The sequence below is a fragment of the Scyliorhinus torazame genome, chromosome 15 (genome assembly GCF_047496885.1).
Source record: "Scyliorhinus torazame isolate Kashiwa2021f chromosome 15, sScyTor2.1, whole genome shotgun sequence".
Taxonomy (NCBI): Eukaryota; Metazoa; Chordata; class Chondrichthyes; order Carcharhiniformes; family Scyliorhinidae; genus Scyliorhinus; species Scyliorhinus torazame.
This window is the reverse complement of record NC_092721.1, coordinates 203,774,212-203,799,955: the sequence shown is the minus strand read 5'-3', so window position 1 is coordinate 203,799,955 and position 25,744 is coordinate 203,774,212. Positions and strand designations below refer to the sequence as shown.

Below are 25,744 nucleotides of genomic sequence, written 5' to 3'. Positions count from 1 at the left end.
TGTCTAGGACTCAACTGCTCCCTCAAGTCTCTGAGAACCACCCACTGGGATAGGATCCAGTCACCACCTGTTACTGGGCAGAGTACGGCCCCGTGGCCAATTCATTTGCCTCCAGTCAATCAATCAAACTTCTAAAAATAGAAATCTTTTTATTGGCATTTTCAACATTATGTACATTGACGTTTGTGTTTATTTATTGTACAATGTTACGCAAAAAGGCTTTGGTCTTGCACTACTTTATTTACAGAATGCTGCTGTCTTAATTCGGCGTGTCCTCCTCCCACCCCACTTGCTATCCTCCCTGGTTGATACGGGTGGGGGGGGGGGTTCTTTCTTTTGGGTGGATGAGTTGGGAACCCCCCACACCCCTCCCCCCATGTTGTCCCTCTTTGCCCGTCTCAGGGGAAAAATCTGAACAGACTGTATAGTTGATTGTTGGGAAGTATGTTTCCCCGGGGTGTTTATTTTTTGTAACCTGTTTTGATACATGTCTGCAATAATATACGTTTTCAAAAAAAAAAGAGAGTGACTGCTGCATTTCTGTAGCGCCTTTCATTATCTCAGAATCTCTCCAAGCTCTCCACAGGGTGAATGAATCATAGAATCATAGAATTTACAGCGCAGAAGGAGGCCATTCGGCCTATCGAGTCTGCACCGGCTCTTGGAAAGAGCACCCTACCCAAGCCCACACCTCCACCCTATCCCAGTAACCCAGTAACCCCACCCAACACTAAGGGCAATTTTGGACACTAAGGGCAATTTATTACGGCCCAATCCACCTAACCTGCACATCTTTGGACTGTGGGAGGAAACCGGAGCACCCGGAGGAAACCCACGCACACACGGGGAGAACGTACAGACTCCGCACAGACAGTGACCCAAGCCCGGAATCGAACCTGGGACCCCGGAGCTGTGAAGCAATTGTGCTAACCACTATGCTACCGAGCTATCGCTGGGATGGAGTAGGAAACATGACTGCCAATTTGTGCACAGCAAGTTCCCATAAACAGCAACATGATGGGGAGCAGATCAGCAGCTTTGGTGCACGCGACGTTGGTTTGTGGGAACTTGCTGTATGCACGTTGGCTGCCGGCTTATTTCGTTACAGCAGTGACGAATACTTCATTGGCTGTGAGAGGCTCTGGGGCCTTCTCAGGTCAGGCAAAGTGCACCTTTTCCTTTATTCTAGAAAAAGGGGATGGCTGCGAAAGGGGAAGTTAAACTGCCTTGTACATTGGGTTAGATTCACAGCGTCAGCCGTGGCCAGGTGGACGGGCCTCTCGGCTGCTGACCTTGGGGGTTTTGGCTTCTAGCCGCACTTCAGTGAAGCACGAGGTCTCTCGCTGATGTCCATCGCTTGGCTGCACTCTTATTCAAATGAGATATTAAACCAGGTGCAAGTACAGGTAAAAGGTCTTGCATGCGGCATTTTGAAGAAGGTCAATGCAATCCTCCTCGATATCATAGAATTTACAGTGCAGAAGGAGGCCATTCGGCCCATCGAGTCTGCACCGGCCCTCGGAAAGAGCATCCACTTAAGCCCACACCTCCACCCTGTCCCCGGAACCCAGTAACCCCACCATAACCTTTTTGGACACTAAGGGTCAATTTAGCACGGCCAGTCCACCTAACCTGCACATCTTTGGACTGTGGGAGGAAACCGGAGCACCCGGAGGAAACCCACGCAGACACGGGGAGAGCGTGCAGACTCCGCACATATCCCAGCCGAATATCCATCCCTCAGCTCACATTGCTGACAAGAAAAACCCCAGGTTTCCTGACAATACCTCCGAGCAGCCTTGTGTGTAAACCAGCTGCTGTGTCTCCTACATTCGATGCTCTCTTGTGACTGGACAATTGTTTAACCCAAGGTTTTCCTTCTGTTGTGACAGGCTCCACCTACGCGGAACACCCGAGATGTGAGACTCAGCCGGACAACCAACTCCTCTTCCCAGTCGAAATGGCCGACAAGGACAGCATTTGTCGGACCCCATGCTCGGTGAGGCGTTTTTTTCAACTCCCCCTCATCCCTTGTTCGTGGGGGGCCGGTGGGGGAGCAATTGTAGAACGCTTGTCTGTTTTGCGGAAGCGTTTCTGTGCTCCGACCCCGGTCAAAAATGTTGGCCAGCTATTTGACTGGGAAGGCATGCTTCGCACTTAAAGCTGAAGAGATATTTGAGCTTCTGTTGGCGGTTTGTATTGTAAATATTGACAAACAGGATGTTTAGAAATTCATTTTCAGGATGTGGGTGTCACTGGCTAGGCCAGCATTTATTGCCCAGGCCTAAATTGCCCTCAGAAGGTGGTGGTGAACTGCCTTTTTGAAATGCTACAATCCCCAAAGTGTAGGTGCACCCACTCTGCTGTTAGGGAGGGACTTCCAGGATTTTGACAGTGAAGGAGCGGCCGATATATTTCCAAGTCAGGGTGGTGAGTGACTTGGAGGGGAACCTCCAGGTGGTGGGGTTCCCAGGTATCTGCTGCTCTTGTCCTTCTAGATGGTTGTGGTCATGGGTTTGGAAGGCGCTGTCAAAGAGCCTTGGTGAGTTCCTGCAGTGCATCTTGTAGATGGTACACACGGCTGTCGTTGTTTGTCAGTGGTGGAGGGATTGAATGTTTGTGGAAGGGGGAGCAATCAAGTGGGGCTGCTTTGTCCTGGATGGTGTTGAGCTTCTTGAGTGTTGTTGGAACTGCACTCACCCAGGCAAATGGGGAGTATTCCATCACACTCCTGACCTGTGCCTTGTAGATGGTGGACAGGCTATGGGGGGGGGGGGGGGGGGGGTCAGGAGATGAATTACTTGCCGTAGGATTCCCAGCCTTTGACCTGCCCTGGTAGCCACAGTATTAATATGGCTGAGTCCAGTCCAGTTTCTGATCAATGGTAACCCCCAGGATGTTGATTGTGGGGGATTCAGCGATGGTAATGCCATTGAATACAAAAAGAAGGAGGTTAGGCTGAAGTTGTTTAAAACACTAGTTCACTCTCAGCTGGAGGATTGTACTCAGTTCTGGGCGCCACACTTTCATAAGAGCATGGAGACATCAGAGAGAGTGGAGGAAAGACTCACAAGAATGGTTCCTGGGGCGAAGCTAGATTGGAGAAGTTGGGACTGTTTTTCCTGGAGAAGGTTGAGAGGAGATTTGGTTGAGGTGTTCAAAATCATGAGGGATCTGGACAGAACAGATAAGGATAGACTGTTCCCAGTGGTGGAAGAAATTGTATTTCTATAGAGCCTTTATCATTGCAAAATAGCCAGAAATGTTTCACAGGAGTAAACTCTGTGAGGAAGCAGAAGTTGTTTTCTGTTGACCTATTTTGGTGTTGAATGTTCGATACAAGGTGTAGATTCAAGTGAGTTTAATTTAGTGTTTCTGTGTAAGAGAGGGTGAACTCCAGTTAGATTCATGTTAAAGGTGTTTGCATGTTTGGTTCTGCTGTGAGAGAGTTCACAGCATGAAAAGTAAAGACGAGCTTGGAAAAGAATGTGTTGTTACTTTGCAACCAGAAGGACCTTTAGGGTAGAGAGTCTTTTTTGAGGTTTTAGTTTTACTGGGATACAAACAGTCGGCTTAGGGAGCTGGAGAATAAACCGCTCTCAAAGCCCTGCTAGGAAAACCATTTCAGGCAATAATGGGCGTCAATGCAAGTCCCAGAAACTAAAGGACAGTTTGTTCTAGAAACTGGAGAAGGAAGAGAAGTTTCCAGGAAGCGGAAGTTCAAGGAAAGGAGGAGACTGAAACTGTAACCGGGTACTGGGCATTGAGATGACAAAAAGTGCTGAAAATCTGATGAGGTGTTCGCTATGGGTGGCACGGTAGCACGGTGGTTAGCACTGTTGCTTCACAGCGTCAGGGTGCCGGGTTCGATTCCCGGCTTGGGTCACTGTCTGTGCGGAGTCTGCACGTTCTCCCCGTGTCTGCGTGGGTTTCCTCCGGGTGCTCCGGTTTCTTCCCACGAGTCCCGAAAGACGTGCTTGGTAGGTGAATTGGACATTCTGAATTCTCCCTCTGTACCCGAACAGGCGCCGGAATGTAGTGACTCGGGGATTTTCACAGTAACTTCATTGTAGTGTTAATGTAAGCCCACTTGTGACAATAATAAAGATGATTATTATAGTGAGAATCAGAGATATCCAAAGTAATTCTGAGGTTTGTGACATCTTACTGAGTCTGTGAAGTGATAATTGAGGCAATTGGTGGTTGGATCTCCGAGTTTATGTAAAAGCTTCAAAGTATTCAAGACAAAGGAATGCTGAAAGGAGAGTTGTAAAATCTGGAAGCAGATCCTCGTTGGGAACAGCAGAGAGAAAGCATTGTTTGAAAGAAGATTCTAAAGTGTGTATCCTTGTGAGTGGAGTTTGTAATCACTCGTGTGGAAGTCAGAGTCCAGGGAGGCAAGTTGGTTCACGATGTAAGAATCATCTGGGGGAATTTGAGGGGAAATGACAGAGTTCATGGAACTCTTTCAGAGTGGAGTGTGTCTGACCACAGTCAGTCTGTGGGCTTACTACTGACTGAGACCAGAAAAGCATTCAATATATTTTGTAATCCTCGTTATCCTTTAAATTTGTGTACATTAGTGAAGATAAGTGGGGGTGAAGGTGTATTGTACTTTAGTCCAACTTTTCATGTTTAATAATGTTTCTTATGGTTGTTAAAGGGCAGTCATGTGACTCTGTTCCTCCATGCTTTCTAACAAAGTAAGAGTTATGTTCTTCTGAGCCAAGGTTCTATTCCTGTCCGGTAGTAACACCAACTGGGATTTAACAAATGAAAAGAACTCTGACACCTAACTACATGGGGCGATATTAGATGATCAAAATCTTGGTCAAAGAGGTGGGTTTTAAGTAGTGTCTTAAAAGATGAGAGAGGTTTGGAGAGAGAGAGGGAGAGGTTTGGAGAGAGATGGAGAGGTTTCGGGAGAAATTTGGGGAGAGAGGTGGAGAGGTTTGGGGAGAGAGAGATGGAGAGGTTGAGGGAGAGAGAGACGGAAAGGTTGAGGGAGAGAGAGAGACGGAGAGCTTTGGGGAGAGAGAGAGATGCAGAGGTTTAGGGAGAGAGAGATGGAGGGCTTTGGGGAGAGAGAGATGGAGAGGTTGAGGGGGAGAGAGAGACGGAGAGGTTGAGGGAGAGAGAGACGGAGAGGTTGAGGGAGAGAGAGACGGAGAGCTTTGGGGAGAGAGAGAGATGCAGAGGTTTAGGGAGAGAGAGGCGGCGAGGTTTGGGGAGTGAGAGACGGAGAGGTTTGGGGAGAGAGATGGAGAGGTTGAGGGAGAGAGAGGCGGAGAGATTTGGGGAGAGAGAGATGGAGAGGTTGAGGGAGAGAGCGAGACGGAGAGTTTGGGGGAGAGTGAGGTGGAGAGGTTTGGGGAGAGAGAGATGGGGAGGTTTGGGGAGCGAGATGGAGAGGTTTGGGGAGAGAGAGATGGAGAGGTTTGGGGAGAGAGAAGTGGAGAGGTTTAGGGAGAGAGAGGTGGAGAAGTTTGGGGAGAGAGAGATGGAGAGGTTTGGAGAGAGATGGAGAGGTTTGGGGAGAGAGGTTTGGGTAGAGAGAGGTGGAGAGGTTTGGGGAGAGAGACACGGAGAGGTTTGGGGAGAGAAAGACGCAGAGGTTTGGGGAGAGAGAGACGGAGAGGTTTGGGGAGAGAGATGGAGAGATTTGGGGAGAGAGAGACGGAGAGTTTTGGGGAGAGATAGATGGAGAGGTTTGGGGAGAGAGATGGAGAGGTTTGGGGAGAGAGAGACGGAGAGGTTTGGGGAGAGAGGTGGAGAGGTTTGGGGAGAGAGAGATGGAGAGGTTTGGGGAGAGAGATGGAGAGGTTTGGGGAGAGAGAGACAGAGAGGTTTGGGGAGAGAGGCGGAGAGGTTTGGGGAGAGAGGTGGAGAGGTTTGGGGAGAGAGATGGAGAGGTTTGGGGAGAGAGAGACGGAGAGGTTTGGGGAGAGAGAGGTGGAGAGGTTTGGAGAGAGAGAGAGATGGAGAGGTTTGGGGACAGAGAGGTGGAGAGCTTTGGGGAGCGAGAGATGGAGAGGTTTGGAGAGAGAGAGATGGAGAGGTTTGGAGAGAGAGAGATGGAGAGGTTTGGGGAGAGAGAGACGGGGAGATTTGGGGAGGAGAGATGGAGAGGTTTGGGGAGAGAGAGACGGAGAGGTGTGGGGAGAGAGAGATGGAGAGGTTTGGGGAGAGAGAGACGGAGAGGTTTGGGGAGAGAGAGACGGGGAGATTTGGGGAGGAGAGATGGAGAGGTGTGGGGAGAGAGAGACGGAGAGGTGTGGGGAGAGAGAGCTGGAGAGGTTTGGAGAGGGAGAGATGGAGAGGTTTGGGGAGAGAGAGACGGAGAGGTGTGGGTTGCGAGAGGTGGAGAGGTTTGGAGAGAGAGAGTTGGAGAGGTTTGGAGAGAGAGAGATGGAGAGGTTTGGAGAGAGAGAGATGGAGAGGTTTGGAGAGAGAGAGATGGAGAGGTTTGGGGAGAGAGGTGGAGAGGTTTGGGGAGAGACAGACGGGGAGATTTGGGGAGGAGAGATGGAGAGGTTTGGGGAGAGAGAGACGGAGAGGTGGGGGTTGAGAGAGATGGAGAGGTTTGGGGAGAGAGAGACGGAGAGGTTTGGGGAGAGAGAGGTGGAGAGGTTTGGGGAGAGAGAGGTGGAGAGGTTTGGAGAGAGAGAGATGGAGAGGTTTGGGGAGAGAGAGAGACGGGGAGATTTGGGGAGGAGAGATGCAGAGGTTTGGGGAGAGAGAGACGGAGAGGTTTGGGGAGAGAGAGGTGGAGAGGTTTGGGGAGAGAGAGGTGGAGAGGTTTGGAGAGAGAGAGATGGAGAGGTTTGGGGAGAGAGAGAGACGGGGAGATTTGGGGAGGAGAGATGCAGAGGTTTGGGGAGAGAGAGACGGAGAGGTTTGGGGAGAGAGAGACGGAGAGGTTTGGGGAGAGAGAGACGGAGAGGTTTGGGGAGAGAGAGACGGGGAGATTTGGGGAGGAGAGATGGAGAGGTTTGGGGAGGGAGAGCTGGAGAGGTTTAGGGAGAGAGAGATGGAGAGGTGTGGGGAGAGAGAGACGGAGAGGTGTGGGTTGCAAGAGGTGGAGAGGTTTGGAGAGAGAGAGATGGAGAGGTTTGGAGAGAGAGCGATGGAGAGGTTTGGGGAGAGAGAGACGGAGAGGTGTGGGGAGAGAGATGGAGAGGTTTGGGGAGAGGGAGACGGAGAGGTTTGGGGAGAGAGAGACGGGGAGATTTGGGGAGGAGAGATGGAGAGGTTTGGGGAGAGAGACGGAGAGGTGTGGGTTGCAAGAGGTGGAGAGGTTTGGAGAGAGAGAGATGGAGAGGTTTGGAGAGAGAGAGATGGAGAGGTTTGGGGAGAGAGGTGGAGAGGTTTGGGGAGAGAGACGGAGAGGTGTGGGTTGAGAGAGATGGAGAGGTTTGGGGAGAGAGAGACGGAGAGGTTTGGGGAGAGAGAGGTGGAGAGGTTTGGGGAGAGAGAGGTGGAGAGGTTTGGAGAGAGAGAGATGGAGAGGTTTGGGGAGAGAGAGAGACGGGGAGATTTGGGGAGGAGAGATGCAGAGGTTTGGGGAGAGAGAGACGGAGAGGTTTGGGGAGAGAGAGACGGAGAGGTTTGGGGAGAGAGAGACGGAGAGGTTTGGGGAGAGAGAGACGGGGAGATTTGGGGAGGAGAGATGGAGAGGTTTGGGGAGGGAGAGCTGGAGAGGTTTAGGGAGAGAGAGATGGAGAGGTGTGGGGAGAGAGAGACGGAGAGGTGTGGGTTGCAAGAGGTGGAGAGGTTTGGAGAGAGAGAGATGGAGAGGTTTGGAGAGAGAGCGATGGAGAGGTTTGGGGAGAGAGAGACGGAGAGGTGTGGGGAGAGAGATGGAGAGGTTTGGGGAGAGGGAGACGGAGAGGTTTGGGGAGAGAGAGACGGGGAGATTTGGGGAGGAGAGATGGAGAGGTTTGGGGAGAGAGACGGAGAGGTGTGGGTTGCAAGAGGTGGAGAGGTTTGGAGAGAGAGAGATGGAGAGGTTTGGAGAGAGAGAGATGGAGAGGTTTGGAGAGAGAGAGATGGAGAGGTTTGGGGAGAGAGGTGGAGAGGTTTGGGGAGAGAGACGGAGAGGTGTGGGTTGAGAGAGATGGAGAGGTTTGGGGAGAGAGAGACGGAGAGGTTTGGGGAGAGAGAGGTGGAGAGGTTTGGGGAGAGAGAGGTGGAGAGGTTTGGAGAGAGAGAGATGGAGAGGTTTGGAGAGAGAGAGATAGAAAGGTTTGGGGAGAGAGTGACGGAGAGGTTTGGGGAGAGAGAGGTGGAGAGGTTTTGGGAGAGAGAGACGGGGAGATTTGGGGAGGAGAGTCTGAGAGGTTTAGGGAGAGAGGTGGAGAGGTTGGGGAGAGAGAGATGGAGAGGTTTGGGGAGAGAGAGACGGAGAGGTTTGGGGAGATAGGTGGAGAGGTTTGGTGAGAGAGATGGAGAGGTTTGGGGAGAGAGATGGAGAGGTTTGGGGAGAGAGAGAGATGGAGAGGTTGATGGAGAGAGAGACGGAGAGGTTTGGAGAGTGATGGAGAGGTTTCGGGAGAAGTTTGGGGAGAGTGGTGGAGAGGTTTGGGTAGAGAGAGATGGAGAGGTTTGGAGAGAGAGAGACGGAGAGGTTGAGGGAGAGAGAGACGGAGAGGTTGAGGGAGAGAGAGGCGGAGAGCTTTGGGGAGAGAGAGATGCAGAGGTTTAGGGAGAGAGAGGCGGCGAGGTTTGGGGAGTGAGAGACGGAGAGGTTTGGGGAGAGAGATGGAGAGGTTGAGGGGGAGAGAGGCGGAGCGGTTTGGGGAGAGAGAGATGGAGAGGTTGAGGGAGAGAGCGAGACGGAGAGTTTTGGGGAGAGTGAGGTGGAGAGGTTTAGGGAGATTGGTGGAGAGGTTTGGGGAGCGAGATGGAGAGGTTTGGGGAGCGAGAGATGGAGAGGTTTGGGGAGCGAGATGGAGAGGTTTGGGGAGAGAGAGATGGAGAGGTTTAGGGAGAGAGAGGTGGAGAGGTTTGTGGAGCGAGATGGAGAGGTTTGGGGAGTTTGAGATGGAGAGGTTTGGGGAGAGTGAACTGGAGAGGTTTGGGGAGAGAGAGATGGAGAGGTTTGGAGAGAGATGGAGAGGTTTGGGGAGAGAGAGGTTTGGGTAGAGAGAGGCGGAGCGGTTTGGGGAGAGAGAGATGGAGAGGTTGAGGGAGAGAGCGAGACGGAGAGTTTTGGGGAGAGTGAGGTGGAGAGGTTTAGGGAGATTGGTGGAGAGGTTTGGGGAGCGAGATGGAGAGGTTTGGGGAGCGAGAGATGGAGAGGTTTGGGGAGCGAGATGGAGAGGTTTGGGGAGAGAGAGATGGAGAGGTTTGGGGAGCGAGATGGAGAGGTTTGGGGAGCGAGATGGAGAGGTTTGGGGAGAGTGAGGTGGAGAGGTTTAGGGAGAGAGAGGTGGAGAGGTTTGGGGAGCGAGATGGAGACGTTTGGGGAGAGAGATGGATAGGTTTGGGGAGAGAGAAGTGGAGAGGTTTAGGGAGAGAGAGGTGGAGAGGTTTGGGGAGCGAGATGGAGAGGTTTGGGCAGAGAGAGATAGAGAGGTTTAGGGAGAGAGAGGTGGAGAGGTTTGGGGAGCGAGATGGAGAGGTTTGGGGAGAGAGAGATGGAGAGGTTTGGGGAGAGAGAAGTGGAGAGGTTTGGGGAGAGAGAGATGGAGAGGTTTGGAGAGAGATGGAGAGGTTTGGGGAGAGAGAGGTTTGGGTAGAGAGAGGTGGAGAGGTTTGGGGAGAGAGAGACGGAGAGGTTTGGGGAGAGAGAGACGGAGAGGTTTGGGGAGAGAGAGTCGAAGAGGTTTGGGGAGAGAGATGGAGAGATTTGGTGAGAGGGAGACGGAGAGTTTTGGGGAGAGATAGATGGAGAAGTTTGGGGAGAGAGGTGGAGAGGTGTGGGGAGAGAGAGACCGAGAGGTTTGGGGAGAGAGGTGGAGTGGTTTGGGGAGAGAGGTGGAGTGGTTTGGGGAGAGAGAGATGGAGAGGTTTGGGGAGAGAGATGGAGAGGTTTGGGGAGAGAGACGGAGAGGTTTGGGGAAAGAGAGATGGAGAGGTTTGGGGAGAGAGATGGAGAGTTTTGTGGAGAGAGGTGGAGAGGTTTGGGGAGCGAGATGGAGAGGTTTGTGGAGAGAGAGACAGAGAGGTTTGGGGAGAGAGAGAAAGAGAGGTTTGGGGAGAGAGATGGAGAAGTTTGGGGAGAGAGAGATGGAGAGGTTTGGGGAGAGAGAGGTGGAGAGGTTTGGGGGCGAGATGGAGAGGTTTGGGGAGAGAGAGACGGAGAGGTTTGGGGAGAGAGAGACGGAGAGGTTTGGGGAGAGAGAGACGGAGAGGTTGGGGGGAGAGGTGGAGTGGTTTGGGGAGAGAGGTGGAGTGGTTTGGGGAGAGAGGTGGAGTGGTTTGGGGAGAGAGAGATGGAGAGGTTTGGGGAGAGAGAGGTGGAGAGGTTTGGGGAGAGAGATGGAGAAGTTTGGGGAGAGAGAGGTGGAGAGCTTTGGTGAGCGAGAGATGGAGAGGTTTGGGGAGAGAGACGGGGAGATTTGGGGAGGAGAGACGGAGAGGTTATGGGAGAGAGAGACAGAGAGGTGTGGGGAGAGAGAGATGGAGCGGTTTGGGGAGAGAGACGGAGAGGTGTGGGGAGAGAGAAGGAGATGTTTGGGGAGAGAGAGAGACGGAGAGGTTTGGGGAGAGAGAGACGGGGAGATTTGGGGAGGAGAGATGGAGAGGTTTGGGGAGAGAGAGACGGAGAGGTTTGGGGAGCGAGATGGAGAGGTTTGGGTAGAGAGAGACGGAGAGTTTTGGGGAGAGAGAGACGGAGAGGTTTGGGGAGAGAGAGACAGAGGTTTGGGGAGAGAGGTGGAGTGGTTTGGGGAGAGAGGTGGAGTGGTTTGGGGAGAGAGGTGGTGTTGTTTTGGCAGAGAGAGATGGAGACGTTTGGGGAGAGAGAGATGGAGAGGTTTTGGGAGAGAGGTTTGGGGAGAGAGATGGAGAGGTTTGGGGAGAGAGAGGTGGAGAGCTTTGGTGAGCGAGAGATGTAGAGGTTTGGGGAGAGAGAGACGGGGAGATTTGGGGAGGAGAGATGGGAGATTTGGGGAGAGAGAGACGGAGAGGTGTGGGGAGCGAGATGGAGAGGTTTGGGGAGAGAGAGACGGTGAGGTTTGGGGAGAGAGAGATGGAGGGCTTTGGGGAGAGAGAGATGCAGAGATTTAGGGAGAGAGAGGCAGAGAGGTTTGGGGAGAGAGAGACGGAGAGGTTTGGGGAGAGAGAGATGGAGAGGTTTGGGGAGAGAGAGATGGAGAGGTTTGGGGAGAGAGAGACGGGGAGATTTGGGGAGGAGAGATGGAGAGGTTTGGGGAGAGAGAGACGGAGAGGTTTGGGGAGCGAGATGGAGAGGTTTGGGGAGAGAGAGATGGAGTGGTTTGGGGAGCGAGATGGAGAGGTTTGGGGAGAGAGATGGAGAGGTTTGGGGAGAAGAGGAGAGGTTTTGGGAGAGAGAGGTTTGGGTAGAGAGACGTGGAGACGTTTGGGGAGAGAGAGACGGAGAGGTTTGGGGAGAGAGAGACCGAGAGGTTGAGGGACAGAGTGAGGGAGAGAGAGATGGAGTGTTTTGGGGAGAGACAGGTGGAGAGGTTTAGGGAGAGAGAGGTGGAGAGGTTTGGGGAGCGAGATGGAGAGGTTTGGGGAGAGAGAGACGGTGAGGTTTGGGGAGAGAGAGATGGAGGGCTTTGGGGAGAGAGAGATGCAGAGATTTAGGGAGAGAGAGGCAGAGAGGTTTGGGGAGAGAGAGACGGAGAGGTTTGGGGAGAGAGAGATGGAGAGGTTTGGGGAGAGAGAGATGGAGAGGTTTGGGGAGAGAGAGACGGAGAGGTTTGGGGAGATAGGTGGAGAGGCTTGGTGAGAGAGATGGAGAGGTTTGGGGAGGGAGAGAGAGACGGAGAGGTTGAGGGAGAGAGAGACGGAGAGGTTTGGAGAGTGATGGAGAGGTTTCGGGAGAAATTTGGGGAGAGAGGTGGAGAGGTTTGGGGAGAGAGAGATGGAGAGGTTGAGGGAGAGAGAGACGGAAAGGTTGAGGGAGAGAGAGAGACGGAGAGCTTTGGGGGGAGAGAGAGATGCAGAGGTTTAGGGAGAGAGAGATGGAGGGCTTTGGGGAGAGAGAGATGGAGAGCTTGAGGGAGAGAGAGACGGAGAGGTTGAGGGAGAGAGAGACGGAGAGGTTGAGGGAGAGAGAGACGGAGAGCTTTGGGGAGAGAGAGAGATGCAGAGGTTTAGGGAGAGAGAGGCGGCGAGGTTTGGGGAGTGAGAGACGGAGAGGTTTGGGGAGAGAGATGGAGAGGTTGAGGGAGAGAGAGGCGGAGAGATTTGGGGAGAGAGAGATGGAGAGGTTGAGGGAGAGAGCGAGACGGAGAGTTTGGGGGAGAGTGAGGTGGAGAGGTTTAGGGAGAGAGAGGTGGAGAGGTTTGTGGAGCGAGATGGAGAGGTTTGGGGAGAGAGAGATGGAGAGGTTTGGGGAGAGAGAAGTGGAGAGGTTTAGGGAGAGAGAGGTGGAGAAGTTTGGGGAGAGAGAGATGGAGAGGTTTGGAGAGAGATGGAGAGGTTTGGGGAGAGAGGTTTGGGTAGAGAGAGGTGGAGAGGTTTGGGGAGAGAGACACGGAGAGGTTTGGGGAGAGAAAGACGCAGAGGTTTGGGGAGAGAGAGACGGAGCGGTTTGGGGAGAGAGATGGAGAGATTTGGGGAGAGAGAGACGGAGCGTTTTGGGGAGAGATAGATGGAGAGGTTTGGGGAGAGAGATGGAGAGGTTTGGGGAGAGAGACGGAGAGGTTTGGGGAGAGAGGTGGAGAGGTTTGGGGAGAGAGAGATGGAGAGGTTTGGGGAGAGAGATGGAGAGGTTTGGGGAGAGAGAGACAGAGAGGTTTGGGGAGAGAGAGACGGAGAGGTTTGGGGAGAGAGGTGGAGAGGTTTGGGGAGAGAGATGGAGAGGTTTGGGGAGAGAGAGACGGAGAGGTTTGGGGAGAGAGAGGTGGAGAGGTTTGGAGAGAGAGAGAGATGGAGAGGTTTGGGGACAGAGAGGTGGAGAGCTTTGGGGAGCGAGAGATGGAGAGGTTTGGAGAGAGAGAGATGGAGAGGTTTGGAGAGAGATAGATGGAGAGGTTTGGGGAGAGAGAGACGGGGAGATTTGGGGAGGAGAGATGGAGAGGTTTGGGGAGAGAGAGACGGAGAGGTGTGGGGAGAGAGAGATGGAGAGGTTTGGGGAGAGAGAGACGGAGAGGTTTGGGGAGAGAGAGACGGGGAGATTTGGGGAGGAGAGATGGAGAGGTTTGGGGAGAGAGACGGAGAGGTGTGGGGAGAGAGAGCTGGAGAGGTTTGGAGAGGGAGAGATGGAGAGATTTGGGGAGAGAGAGACGGAGAGGTGTGGGTTGCGAGAGGTGGAGAGGTTTGGAGAGAGAGAGATGGAGAGGTTTGGAGAGAGAGAGATGGAGAGGTTTGGAGAGAGAGAGATGGAGAGGTTTGGGGAGAGAGGTGGAGAGATTTGGGGAGGACAGATGGAGAGGTTTGGGGAGAGAGAGACGGAGAGGTGTGGGTTGAGAGAGATGGAGAGGTGTGGGTTGAGAGAGATGGAGAGGTTTGGGGAGAGAGAGACGGAGAGGTTTGGGGAGAGAGAGGTGGAGAGGTTTGGGGAGAGAGAGGTGGAGAGGTTTGGAGAGAGAGAGATGGAGAGGTTTGGGGAGAGAGAGAGACGGGGAGATTTGGGGAGGAGAGATGCAGAGGTTTGGGGAGAGAGAGACGGAGAGGTTTGGAGAGAGAGAGACGGAGAGGTTTGGGGAGAGAGAGACGGAGAGGTTTGGGGAGAGAGAGACGGAGAGGTTTGGGGAGAGAGAGACGGGGAGATTTGGGGAGGAGAGATGGAGAGGTTTGGGGAGGGAGAGCTGGAGAGGTTTAGGGAGAGAGAGATGGAGAGGTGTGGGGAGAGAGAGATCGAGAGGTTTGGGGAGAGAGAGACGGAGAGGTGTGGGTTGCAAGAGGTGGAGAGGTTTGGAGAGAGAGAGATGGAGAGGTTTGGAGAGAGAGCGATGGAGAGGTTTGGGGAGAGAGACGGAGAGGTGTGGGTTGCAAGAGGTGGAGAGGTTTGGGGAGAGAGAGACGGGGAGATTTGGGGAGGAGAGATGGAGAGGTTTGGGGAGAGAGAGACGGAGAGGTGTCGGGAGAGAGATGGAGAGGTTTGGGGAGAGAGAGACGGAGAGGTTTGGGGAGAGAGAGACGGGGAGATTTGGGGAGGAGAGATGGAGAGGCTTGGGGAGAGAGACGGAGAGGTGTGGGTTGCGAGAGGTGGAGAGGTTTGGAGAGAGAGAGATGGAGAGGTTTGGAGAGAGAGAGATGGAGAGGTTTGGGGAGAGAGAGGTGGAGAGGTTTGGGGAGAGACAGACGGGGAGATTTGGGGAGGAGAGATGAAGAGGTTTGGGGAGAGAGAGAGACGGAGAGGTGTGGGTTGAGAGAGATGGAGAGGTTTGGGGAGAGAGAGACGGAGAGGTTTGGGGAGAGAGAGGTGGAGAGGTTTGGGGAGAGAGAGGTGGAGAGGTTTGGAGAGAGAGAGATGGAGAGGTTTGGGGAGAGAGAGAGAGACGGGGAGATTTGGGGAGGAGAGATGGAGAGGTTTGGGGAGAGAGAGACGGAGAGGTTTGGGGAGAGAGAGACGGAGAGGTTTGGGGAGAGAGAGACGGGGAGATTTGGGGAGGAGAGATGGAGAGGTTTGGGGAGAGAGACGGAGAGTTGTGGGGAGAGAGAGATGGAGAGGTTTGGAGAGGGAGAGCTGGAGCGGTTTAGGGAGAGAGAGATGGAGAGGTGTGGGTTGCAAGAGATGGAGAGGTTTGGGGAGAGAGAGATGGAGAGGTTTGGAGAGAGAGAGATGGAGAGGTTTGGAGAGAGAGAGATGGAGAGGTTTGGGGAGAGAGGTGGAGAGGTTTGGGGTGAGACAGACGGGGAGATTTGGGGAGAGAGAGACGGGGAGATTTGGGGAGGAGAGATGGAGAGGTTTGGGGAGAGAGACGGAGAGGTGTGGGGAGAGAGAGATGGAGAGGTTTGGAGAGGGAGAGATGGAGAGGTTTGGGGAGAGAGAGACGGAGAGGTGTGGGTTGCGAGAGGTGGAGAGGTTTGGAGAGAGAGAGATGGAGAGGTTTGGAGAGAGAGAGATGGAGAGGTTTGGGGAGAGAGAGGTGGAGATGTTTGGGGAGAGAGATGGAGAGGTTTGTGGAGAGAGAGGTGGAGAGGTTTGGGGAGAGAGATGGAGAGGTTTGGGGAGAGAGAGACGGAGAGGTTTGGGGAGAGAGGTGGAGTGGTTTGGGGAGAGAGGTGGAGTGGTTTGGGGAGAGAGGTGGAGTGGTTTGGGGAGAGAGAGACGGAGAGGTTTGGAGAGAGAGAGGTGGAGAGGTTTGGGGAGAGAGGTGGAGTGGTTTGGAGAGAGAGAGAGATGGAGAGGTTTGGGGAGAGAGAGGTGGAGAGCTTTGGGGAGCGAGAGATGGAGAGGATTGGAGAGAGAGAGATGGAGAGGTTTGGAGAGAGAGAGATGGAGAGGTTTGGGGAGAGAGAGACGGGGAGATTTGGGGAGGAGAGATGGAGAGGTTTGGGGAGAGAGAGACGGAGAGGTGTGGGGAGAGAGATGGAGAGGTTTGGGGAGAGAGAGACGGAGAGGTTTGGGGAGAGAGAGACGGGGAGATTTGGGGAGGAGAGATGGAGAGGTTTGGGGAGAGAGACGGAGAGGTGTGGGTTGCAAGAGGTGGAGAGGTTTGGAGAGAGAGAGATGGAGAGGTTTGGAGAGAGAGAGATGGAGAGGTTTGGAGAGAGAGAGATGGAGAGGTTTGGAGAGAGAGAGATGGAGAGGTTTGGGGAGAGAGATGTGGAGAGGTTTGGGGAGAGACAGACGGGGAGAGTTGGGGAGGAGAGATGGAGAGGTTTGGGGAGAGAGAGAGACGGAGAGGTGTGGGTTGAGAGAGATGGAGAGGTTTGGGGAGAGAGAGGTGGAGAGGTTTGAGGAGAGAGAGGTGGAGAGGTTTGGGGAGAGAGAGGTGTAGAGGTTTGGGGAGAGAGAGGTGGAGAGGTTTGGAGAGAGAGAGATGGAGAGGTTTGGGGAGAGAGGGAGACGGGGAGATTTGTGGAAGAAGAGATGGAGAGGTTTGGAGAGAGAGAGACGGAGAGGTTTGGGGAGAGAGAGATGGAGAGGTTTGGGGAGAGAGAGACGGAGAGGTTTGGGGAGAGAGAGACGGGGAGATTTGGGGAGGAGAGATGGAGAGGTTTGGGGAGAGAGACGGAGAGGTGTGGGGAGAGAGAGATGGAGAGGTTTGGAGAGGGAGAGCTGGAGAGGTTTGGAGAGGGAGAGCTGGAGAGGTTTAGGGAGAGAGAGATGGAGAGGTGTGGGGAGAGAGAGATGGAGAGGTTTGGGGAGAGAGAGACGTAGAGGTGTGGGTTGCAAGAGGTGGAGAGGTTTGGAGAGAGAGAGATGGAGAGGTTTGGAGAGAGAGAGATGGAGAGGTTTGGAGAGAGAGAGATGGAGAGGTTTGGGGAGAGAGGTGGAGAGGTTTGGGGAGAGAGACGGAGAGGTGTGGGTTGAGAGAGATGGAGAGGTTTGGGGAAGAGAGACGGAGAGGTTTGGGGAGAGAGAGATGGAGAGGTTTGGGGAGAGAGAGACGTAGAGGTGTGGGTTGCAAGAGGTGGAGAGGTTTGGAGAGAGAGAGATGGAGAGGTTTGGAGAGAGAGAGATGGAGAGGTTTGGAGAGAGAGAGATGGAGAGGTTTGGAGAGAGAGAGATGGAGAGGTTTGGGGAGAGAGATGTGGAGAGGTTTGGGGAGAGACAGACGGGGAGATTTGGGGAGGAGAGATGGAGAGGTTTGGGGAGAGAGAGAGACGGAGAGGTGTGGGTTGAGAGAGATGGAGAGGTTTGGGGAGAGAGAGACGGAGAGGTTTGGGGAGAGAGAGGTGGAGAGGTTTGGGGAGAGAGAGGTGTAGAGGTTTGGGGAGAGAGAGGTGGAGAGGTTTGGAGAGAGAGAGATGGAGAGGTTTGGGGAGAGAGGGAGACGGGGAGATTTGTGGAAGAAGAGATGGAGAGGTGTGGAGAGAGAGAGACGGAGAGGTTTGGGGAGAGAGAGATGGAGAGGTTTGGGGAGAGAGAGACGGAGAGGTTTGGGGAGAGAGAGACGGGGAGATTTGGGGAGGAGAGATGGAGAGGTTTGGGGAGAGAGACGGAGAGGTGTGGGGAGAGAGAGATGGAGAGGTTTGGAGAGGGAGAGCTGGAGAGGTTTGGAGAGGGAGAGCTGGAGAGGTTTAGGGAGAGAGAGATGGAGAGGTGTGGGGAGAGAGAGATGGAGAGGTTTGGGGAGAGAGAGACGTAGAGGTGTGGGTTGCAAGAGGTGGAGAGGTTTGGAGAGAGAGAGATGGAGAGGTTTGGAGAGAGAGAGATGGAGAGGTTTGGAGAGAGAGAGATGGAGAGGTTTGGGGAGAGAGGTGGAGAGGTTTGGGGAGAGAGACGGAGAGGTGTGGGTTGAGAGAGATGGAGAGGTTTGGGGAAGAGAGACGGAGAGGTTTGGGGAGAGAGAGGTGGAGAGGTTTGGGGAGAGAGAGGTGGAGAGGTTTGGAGAGAGAGAGATGGAGAGGTTTGGAGAGAGAGAGATGGAAAGGTTTGGGGAGAGAGAGACGGAGAGGTTTGGGGAGAGAGAGGTGGAGAGGTTTGGGGAGAGAGAGACGGGGAGATTTGGGGAGGAGAGACGGAGAGGTTTAGGCAGAGAGGTGGAGAGGTTGGGGAGAGAGAGATGGAGAGGTTTGGGGAGAGAGAGACGGAGAGGTTTGGGGAGAGAGATGGAGAGGTTTGGGGAGAGAGAGACGGAGAGGTTTGGGGAGATAGGTGGAGAGGTTTGGGGAGATAGGTGGAGAGGTTTGGTGAGAGAGATGGAGAGGTTTGGGGAGAGAGATGGAGAGGTTTGGGGAGAGAGAGAGATGGAGAGGTTGAGGGAGAGAGAGACGGAGAGGTTTGGAGAGTGATGGAGAGGTTTCGGGAGAAGTTTGGGGAGAGAGGTGGAGAGGTTTGGGGAGAGAGAGATGGAGAGGTTTGGAGAGAGAGAGACGGAGAGGTTGAGGGAGAGAGAGACGGAGAGGTTGAGGCAGAGAGAGGCGGAGAGCTTTGGGGAGAGAGAGATGCAGAGGTTTAGGGAGAGAGAGGCGGCGAGGTTTGGGGAGTGAGAGACGGAGAGGTTTGGGGAGAGAGATGGAGAGGTTGAGGGGGAGAGAGGCGGAGCGGTTTGGGGAGAGAGAGATGGAGAGGTTGAGGGAGAGAGCGAGACGGAGAGTTTTGGGGAGAGTGAGGTGGAGAGGTTTAGGGAGATTGGTGGAGAGGTTTGGGGAGCGAGATGGAGAGGTTTGGGGAGAGAGAGATGGAGAGGTTTAGGGAGAGAGAGGTGGAGAGGTTTGTGGAGCGAGATGGAGAGGTTTGGGGAGAGAGAGATGGAGAGGTTTGGGGAGAGTGAACTGGAGAGGTTTGGGGAGAGAGAGATGGAGAGGTTTGGAGAGAGATGGAGAGGTTTGGGGAGAGAGAGGTTTGGGTAGAGAGAGGTGGAGAAGTTTGCGGAGAGAGAGACGGAGAGGTTTGGGGAGAGAGAGACGGAGAGGTTTGGGGAGAGAGAGACGGAGATGTTTGGGGAGAGAGATGGAGAGATTTGGGGAGAGGGAGAAGGAGAGTTTTGGGGAGAGATTGATGGAGAAGTTTGGGGAGAGAGATGGAGAGGTTTGGGGAGAGAGAGACGGAGAGGTTTGGGGAGAGAGGTGGAGTGGTTTGTGGAGAGAGGTGGAGAGGTTTGGGGAGAGAGAGAGGGAGAGGTTTGGGGAGAGAGATGGAGAGGTATGGGGAGAGAGATGGAGAGGTTTGTGGAGAGAGAGGTGGAGAGGTTTGGGGAGCGAGATGGAGAGGTTTGGGGAGAGAGAGACAGAGAGGTATGGGGAGAGAGAGACAGAGAGGTTTGGGGAGAGTGGTGGAGTGGTTTGTGGAGAGAGGTGGAGAGGTTTGGGGAGAGAGAGAGGGAGAGGTTTGGGGAGAGAGATGGAGAGGTATGGGGAGAGGCGGAGAGGTTTGGGGAAAGAGAGATGGAGAGGTTTGGGGAGAGTGAGGTGGAGAGGTTTAGGGAGAGTGAGGTGGAGATGTTTGGAGAGAGAGAGATGGAGAGGTTTGGGGAGAGAGAGAGAGACGGAGAGGTGTGGGTTGAGAGAGATGGAGAGGTTTGGGGAGAGAGAGATTGAGAGGTTTGGGGAGAGAGAGGTGGAGAGGTTTGGGGAGAGAGAGGTGGAGATGTTTGGAGAGAGAGAGATGGAGAGGTTTGGGGAGAGAGAGAGAGACGGGGAGATTTGGGGAGGAGAGATGGAGAGGTTTGGGGAGAGAGAGACGGAGAGGTTTGGGGAGAGAGAGACGGAGAGGTTTGGGGAGAGAGAGACGGGGAGATTTGGGGAGGAGAGATGGAGAGGTTTGGGGAGAGAGACGGAGAGGTGTGGGGAGAGAGAGATGGAGAGGTTTGGAGAGGGAGAGCTGGAGAGGTTTAGGGAGAGAGAGATGGAGAGGTGTGTGTTGCAAGAGATGGAGAGGTTTGGGGAGAGAGAGATGGAGAGGTTTGGAGAGAGAGAGATGGAGAGGTTTGGAGAGAGAGAGATGGAGAGGTTTGGGGAGAGAGGTGGAGAGGTTTGGGGTGAGACAGACGGGGAGATTTGGGGAGAGAGACGGGGAGATTTGGGGAGGAGAGAGAGAGAGGTTTGGGGAGAGAGACGGAGAGGTGTGGGGAGAGAGAGATGGAGAGGTTTGGAGAGGGAGAGATGGAGAGGTTTGGGGAGAGAGAGACGGAGAGGTGTGGGTTGCGAGAGGTGGAGAGGTTTGGAGAGAGAGAGATGGAGAGGTTTGGAGAGAGAGAGATGGAGAGGTTTGGAGAGAGAGAGATGGAGAGGTTTGGGGAGAGAGAGGTGGAGATGTTTGGGGAGAGAGATGGAGAGGTTTGTGGAGAGAGAGGTGGAGAGGTTTGGGGAGAGAGATGGAGAGGTTTGGGGAGAGAGAGACGGAGAGGTTTGGGGAGAGAGGTGGAGTGGTTTGGGGAGAGAGATGGAGTGGTTTGGGGAGAGAGGTGTAGTGGTTTGGGGAGAGAGAGACGGAGAGGTTTGGAGAGAGAGAGGTGGAGAGGTTTGGGGAGAGAGGTGGAGTGGTTTGGAGAGAGAGAGAGATGGAGAGGTTTGGGGAGAGAGAGGTGGAGAGGTTTGGAGAGAGAGAGATGGAGAGGTTTGGAGAGAGAGAGATGGAGAGGTTTGGGGAGAGAGATGTGGAGAGGTTTGGGGAGAGACAGACGGGGAGATTTGGGGAGGAGAGATGGAGAGGTTTGGGGAGAGAGAGAGACGGAGAGGTGTGGGTTGAGAGAGATGGAGAGGTTTGGGGAGAGAGAGACGGAGAGGTTTGGGGAGAGAGAGGTGGAGAGGTTTGGGGAGAGAGAGGTGTAGAGGTTTGGGGAGAGAGAGGTGGAGAGGTTTGGAGAGAGAGAGATGGAGAGGTTTGGGGAGAGAGGGAGACGGGGAGATTTGTGGAAGAAGAGATGGAGAGGTTTGGAGAGAGAGAGACGGAGAGGTTTGGGGAGAGAGAGATGGAGAGGTTTGGGGAGAGAGAGACGGAGAGGTTTGGGGAGAGAGAGACGGGGAGATTTGGGGAGGAGAGATGGAGAGGTTTGGGGAGAGAGACGGAGAGGTGTGGGGAGAGAGAGATGGAGAGGTTTGGAGAGGGAGAGGTGGAGAGGTTTGGAGAGGGAGAGCTGGAGAGGTTTAGGGAGAGAGAGATGGAGAGGTGTGGGGAGAGAGAGATGGAGAGGTTCGGGGAGAGAGAGACGTAGAGGTGTGGGTTGCAAGAGGTGGAGAGGTTTGGAGAGAGAGAGATGGAGAGGTTTGGAGAGAGAGAGATGGAGAGGTTTGGAGAGAGAGAGATGGAGAGGTTTGGGGAGAGAGGTGGAGAGGTTTGGGGAGAGAGACGGAGAGGTGTGGGTTGAGAGAGATGGAGAGGTTTGGGGAAGAGAGACGGAGAGGTTTGGGGAGAGAGAGGTGGAGAGGTTTGGGGAGAGAGAGGTGGAGAGGTTTGGAGAGAGAGAGATGGAGAGGTTTGGAGAGAGAGAGATGGAAAGGTTTGGGGAGAGAGAGACGGAGAGGTTTGGGGAGAGAGAGGTGGAGCGGTTTGGGGAGAGAGAGACGGGCAGATTTGGGGAGGAGAGACGGAGAGGTTTAGGGAGAGAGGTGGAGAGGTTGGGGAGAGAGAGATGGAGAGGTTTGGGGAGAGAGAGACGGAGAGGTTTGGGGAGAGAGATGGAGAGGTTTGGGGAGAGAGAGATGGAGAGGTTTGGGGAGAGAGAGACGGAGAGGTTTGGGGAGATAGGTGGAGAGGTTTGGTGAGAGAGATGGAGAGGTTTGGGGAGAGAGATGGAGAGGTTTGGGGAGAGAGAGAGGTGGAGAGGTTGAGGGAGAGAGAGACGGAGAGGTTTGGAGAGTGATGGAGAGGTTTCGGGAGAAGTTTGGGGAGAGAGGTGGAGAGGTTTGGGGAGAGAGAGATGGAGAGGTTTGGAGAGAGAGAGATGGAGAGGTTTGGGGAGAGAGGTGGAGAGGTTTGGGGAGAGAGACGGAGAGGTGTGGGTTGAGAGAGATGGAGAGGTTTGGGGAAGAGAGACGGAGAGGTTTGGGGAGAGAGAGATGGAGAGGTTTGGGGAGAGAGAGACGTAGAGGTGTGGGTTGCAAGAGGTGGAGAGGTTTGGAGAGAGAGAGATGGAGAGGTTTGGAGAGAGAGAGATGGAGAGGTTTGGAGAGAGAGAGATGGAGAGGTTTGGAGAGAGAGAGATGGAGAGGTTTGGGGAGAGAGATGTGGAGAGGTTTGGGGAGAGACAGACGGGGAGATTTGGGGAGGAGAGATGGAGAGGTTTGGGGAGAGAGAGAGACGGAGAGGTGTGGGTTGAGAGAGATGGAGAGGTTTGGGGAGAGAGAGACGGAGAGGTTTGGGGAGAGAGAGGTGGAGAGGTTTGGGGAGAGAGAGGTGTAGAGGTTTGGGGAGAGAGAGGTGGAGAGGTTTGGAGAGAGAGAGATGGAGAGGTTTGGGGAGAGAGGGAGACGGGGAGATTTGTGGAAGAAGAGATGGAGAGGTGTGGAGAGAGAGAGACGGAGAGGTTTGGGGAGAGAGAGATGGAGAGGTTTGGGGAGAGAGAGACGGAGAGGTTTGGGGAGAGAGAGACGGGGAGATTTGGGGAGGAGAGATGGAGAGGTTTGGGGAGAGAGACGGAGAGGTGTGGGGAGAGAGAGATGGAGAGGTTTGGAGAGGGAGAGCTGGAGAGGTTTGGAGAGGGAGAGCTGGAGAGGTTTAGGGAGAGAGAGATGGAGAGGTGTGGGGAGAGAGAGATGGAGAGGTTTGGGGAGAGAGAGACGTAGAGGTGTGGGTTGCAAGAGGTGGAGAGGTTTGGAGAGAGAGAGATGGAGAGGTTTGGAGAGAGAGAGATGGAGAGGTTTGGAGAGAGAGAGATGGAGAGGTTTGGGGAGAGAGGTGGAGTGGTTTGTGGAGAGAGGTGGAGAGGTTTGGGGAGAGAGAGGTGGAGAGGTTTGGAGAGAGAGAGATGGAGAGGTTTGGAGAGAGAGAGATGGAAAGGTTTGGGGAGAGAGAGACGGAGAGGTTTGGGGAGAGAGAGGTGGAGCGGTTTGGGGAGAGAGAGACGGGCAGATTTGGGGAGGAGAGACGGAGAGGTTTAGGGAGAGAGGTGGAGAGGTTGGGGAGAGAGAGATGGAGAGGTTTGGGGAGAGAGAGACGGAGAGGTTTGGGGAGAGAGATGGAGAGGTTTGGGGAGAGAGAGATGGAGAGGTTTGGGGAGAGAGAGACGGAGAGGTTTGGGGAGATAGGTGGAGAGGTTTGGTGAGAGAGATGGAGAGGTTTGGGGAGAGAGATTGAGAGGTTTGGGGAGAGAGAGAGATGGAGAGGTTGAGGGAGAGAGAGACGGAGAGGTTTGGAGAGTGATGGAGAGGTTTCGGGAGAAGTTTGGGGAGAGAGGTGGAGAGGTTTGGGGAGAGAGAGATGGAGAGGTTTGGAGAGAGAGAGATGGAGAGGTTTGGGGAGAGAGATGTGGAGAGGTTTGGGGAGAGACAGACGGGGAGATTTGGGGAGGAGAGATGGAGAGGTTTGGGGAGAGAGAGAGACGGAGAGGTGTGGGTTGAGAGAGATGGAGAGGTTTGGGGAGAGAGAGGTGGAGAGGTTTGAGGAGAGAGAGGTGGAGAGGTTTGGGGAGAGAGAGGTGTAGAGGTTTGGGGAGAGAGAGGTGGAGAGGTTTGGAGAGAGAGAGATGGAGAGGTTTGGGGAGAGAGGGAGACGGGGAGATTTGTGGAAGAAGAGATGGAGAGGTTTGGAGAGAGAGAGACGGAGAGGTTTGGGGAGAGAGAGATGGAGAGGTTTGGGGAGAGAGAGACGGAGAGGTTTGGGGAGAGAGAGACGGGGAGATTTGGGGATGAGAGATGGAGAGGTTTGGGGAGAGAGACGGAGAGGTGTGGGGAGAGAGAGATGGAGAGGTTTTGAGAGGGAGAGCTGGAGAGGTTTGGAGAGGGAGAGCTGGAGAGGTTTAGGGAGAGAGAGATGGAGAGGTGTGGGGAGAGAGAGATGGAGAGGTTTGGGGAGAGAGAGACGTAGAGGTGTGGGTTGCAAGAGGTGGAGAGGTTTGGAGAGAGAGAGATGGAGAGGTTTGGAGAGAGAGAGATGGAGAGGTTTGGAGAGAGAGAGATGGAGAGGTTTGGGGAGAGAGGTGGAGAGGTTTGGGGAGAGAGACGGAGAGGTGTGGGTTGAGAGAGATGGAGAGGTTTGGGGAAGAGAGACGGAGAGGTTTGGGGAGAGAGAGATGGAGAGGTTTGGGGAGAGAGAGACGTAGAGGTGTGGGTTGCAAGAGGTGGAGAGGTTTGGAGAGAGAGAGATGGAGAGGTTTGGAGAGAGAGAGATGGAGAGGTTTGGAGAGAGAGAGATGGAGAGGTTTGGAGAGAGAGAGATGGAGAGGTTTGGGGAGAGCGATGTGGAGAGGTTTGGGGAGAGACAGACGGGGAGATTTGGGGAGGAGAGATGGAGAGGTTTGGGGAGAGAGAGAGACGGAGAGGTGTGGGTTGAGAGAGATGGAGAGGTTTGGGGAGAGAGAGACGGAGAGGTTTGGGGAGAGAGAGGTGGAGGGGTTTGGGGAGAGAGAGGTGTAGAGGTTTGGGGAGAGAGAGGTGGAGAGGTTTGGAGAGAGAGAGATGGAGAGGTTTGGGGAGAGAGGGAGACGGGGAGATTTGTGGAAGAAGAGATGGAGAGGTGTGGAGAGAGAGAGACGGAGAGGTTTGGGGAGAGAGAGATGGAGAGGTTTCGGGAGAGAGAGACGGAGAGGTTTGGGGAGAGAGAGACGGGGAGATTTGGGGAGGAGAGATGGAGAGGTTTGGGGAGAGAGACGGAGAGGTGTGGGGAGAGAGAGATGGAGAGGTTTGGAGAGGGAGAGCTGGAGAGGTTTGGAGAGGGAGAGCTGGAGAGGTTTAGGGAGAGAGAGATGGAGAGGTGTGGGGAGAGAGAGATGGAGAGGTTTGGGGAGAGAGAGACGTAGAGGTGTGGGTTGCAAGAGGTGGAGAGGTTTGGAGAGAGAGAGATGGAGAGGTTTTGAGAGAGAGAGATGGAGAGGTTTGGAGAGAGAGAGATGGAGAGGTTTGGGGAGAGAGGTGGAGAGGTTTGGGGAGAGAGACGGAGAGGTGTGGGTTGAGAGAGATGGAGAGGTTTGGGGAAGAGAGACGGAGAGGTTTGGGGAGAGAGAGGTGGAGAGGTTTGGGGAGAGAGAGGTGGAGAGGTTTGGAGAGAGAGAGATGGAGAGGTTTGGAGAGAGAGAGATGGAAAGGTTTGGGGAGAGAGAGACGGAGAGGTTTGGGGAGAGAGAGGTGGAGAGGTTTGGGGAGAGAGAGACGGGGAGATTTGGGGAGGAGAGACGGAGAGGTTTAGGCAGAGAGGTGGAGAGGTTGGGGAGAGAGAGATGGAGAGGTTTGGGGAGAGAGAGACGGAGAGGTTTGGGGAGAGAGATGGAGAGGTTTGGGGAGAGAGAGACGGAGAGATTTGGGGAGGAGAGATGGAGAGGTTTGGGGAGAGAGAGAGACGGAGAGGTGTGGGTTGAGAGAGATGGAGAGGTTTGGGGAGAGAGAGGTGGAGAGGTTTGAGGAGAGAGAGGTGGAGAGGTTTGGGGAGAGAGAGGTGTAGAGGTTTGGGGAGAGAGAGGTGGAGAGGTTTGGAGAGAGAGAGATGGAGAGGTTTGGGGAGAGAGGGAGACGGGGAGATTTGTGGAAGAAGAGATGGAGAGGTTTGGAGAGAGAGAGACGGAGAGGTTTGGGGAGAGAGAGATGGAGAGGTTTGGGGAGAGAGAGACGGAGAGGTTTGGGGAGAGAGAGACGGGGAGATTTGGGGAGGAGAGATGGAGAGGTTTGGGGAGAGAGACGGAGAGGTGTGGGGAGAGAGAGATGGAGAGGTTTGGAGAGGGAGAGCTGGAGAGGTTTGGAGAGGGAGAGCTGGAGAGGTTTAGGGAGAGAGAGATGGAGAGGTGTGGGGAGAGAGAGATGGAGAGGTTTGGGGAGAGAGAGACGTAGAGGTGTGGGTTGCAAGAGGTGGAGAGGTTTGGAGAGAGAGAGATGGAGAGGTTTGGAGAGAGAGAGATGGAGA

General features: G+C 54.2%; 1 protein-coding gene across 1 annotated transcript in view; it reads left to right on the top strand.

Moving 5' to 3' along the window:
• LOC140391342 (uncharacterized) overlaps nucleotides 1–25,744 on the top strand; it is a 143,358-nt gene that overhangs the window by 70,471 nt on the left and 47,143 nt on the right. The window contains exon 4 of the mRNA XM_072475922.1: nucleotides 1,893–1,999. Coding sequence (XP_072332023.1) covers nucleotides 1,893–1,999 — 107 coding nt within the window. The remainder of the gene's footprint in view (nucleotides 1–1,892; nucleotides 2,000–25,744) is intronic.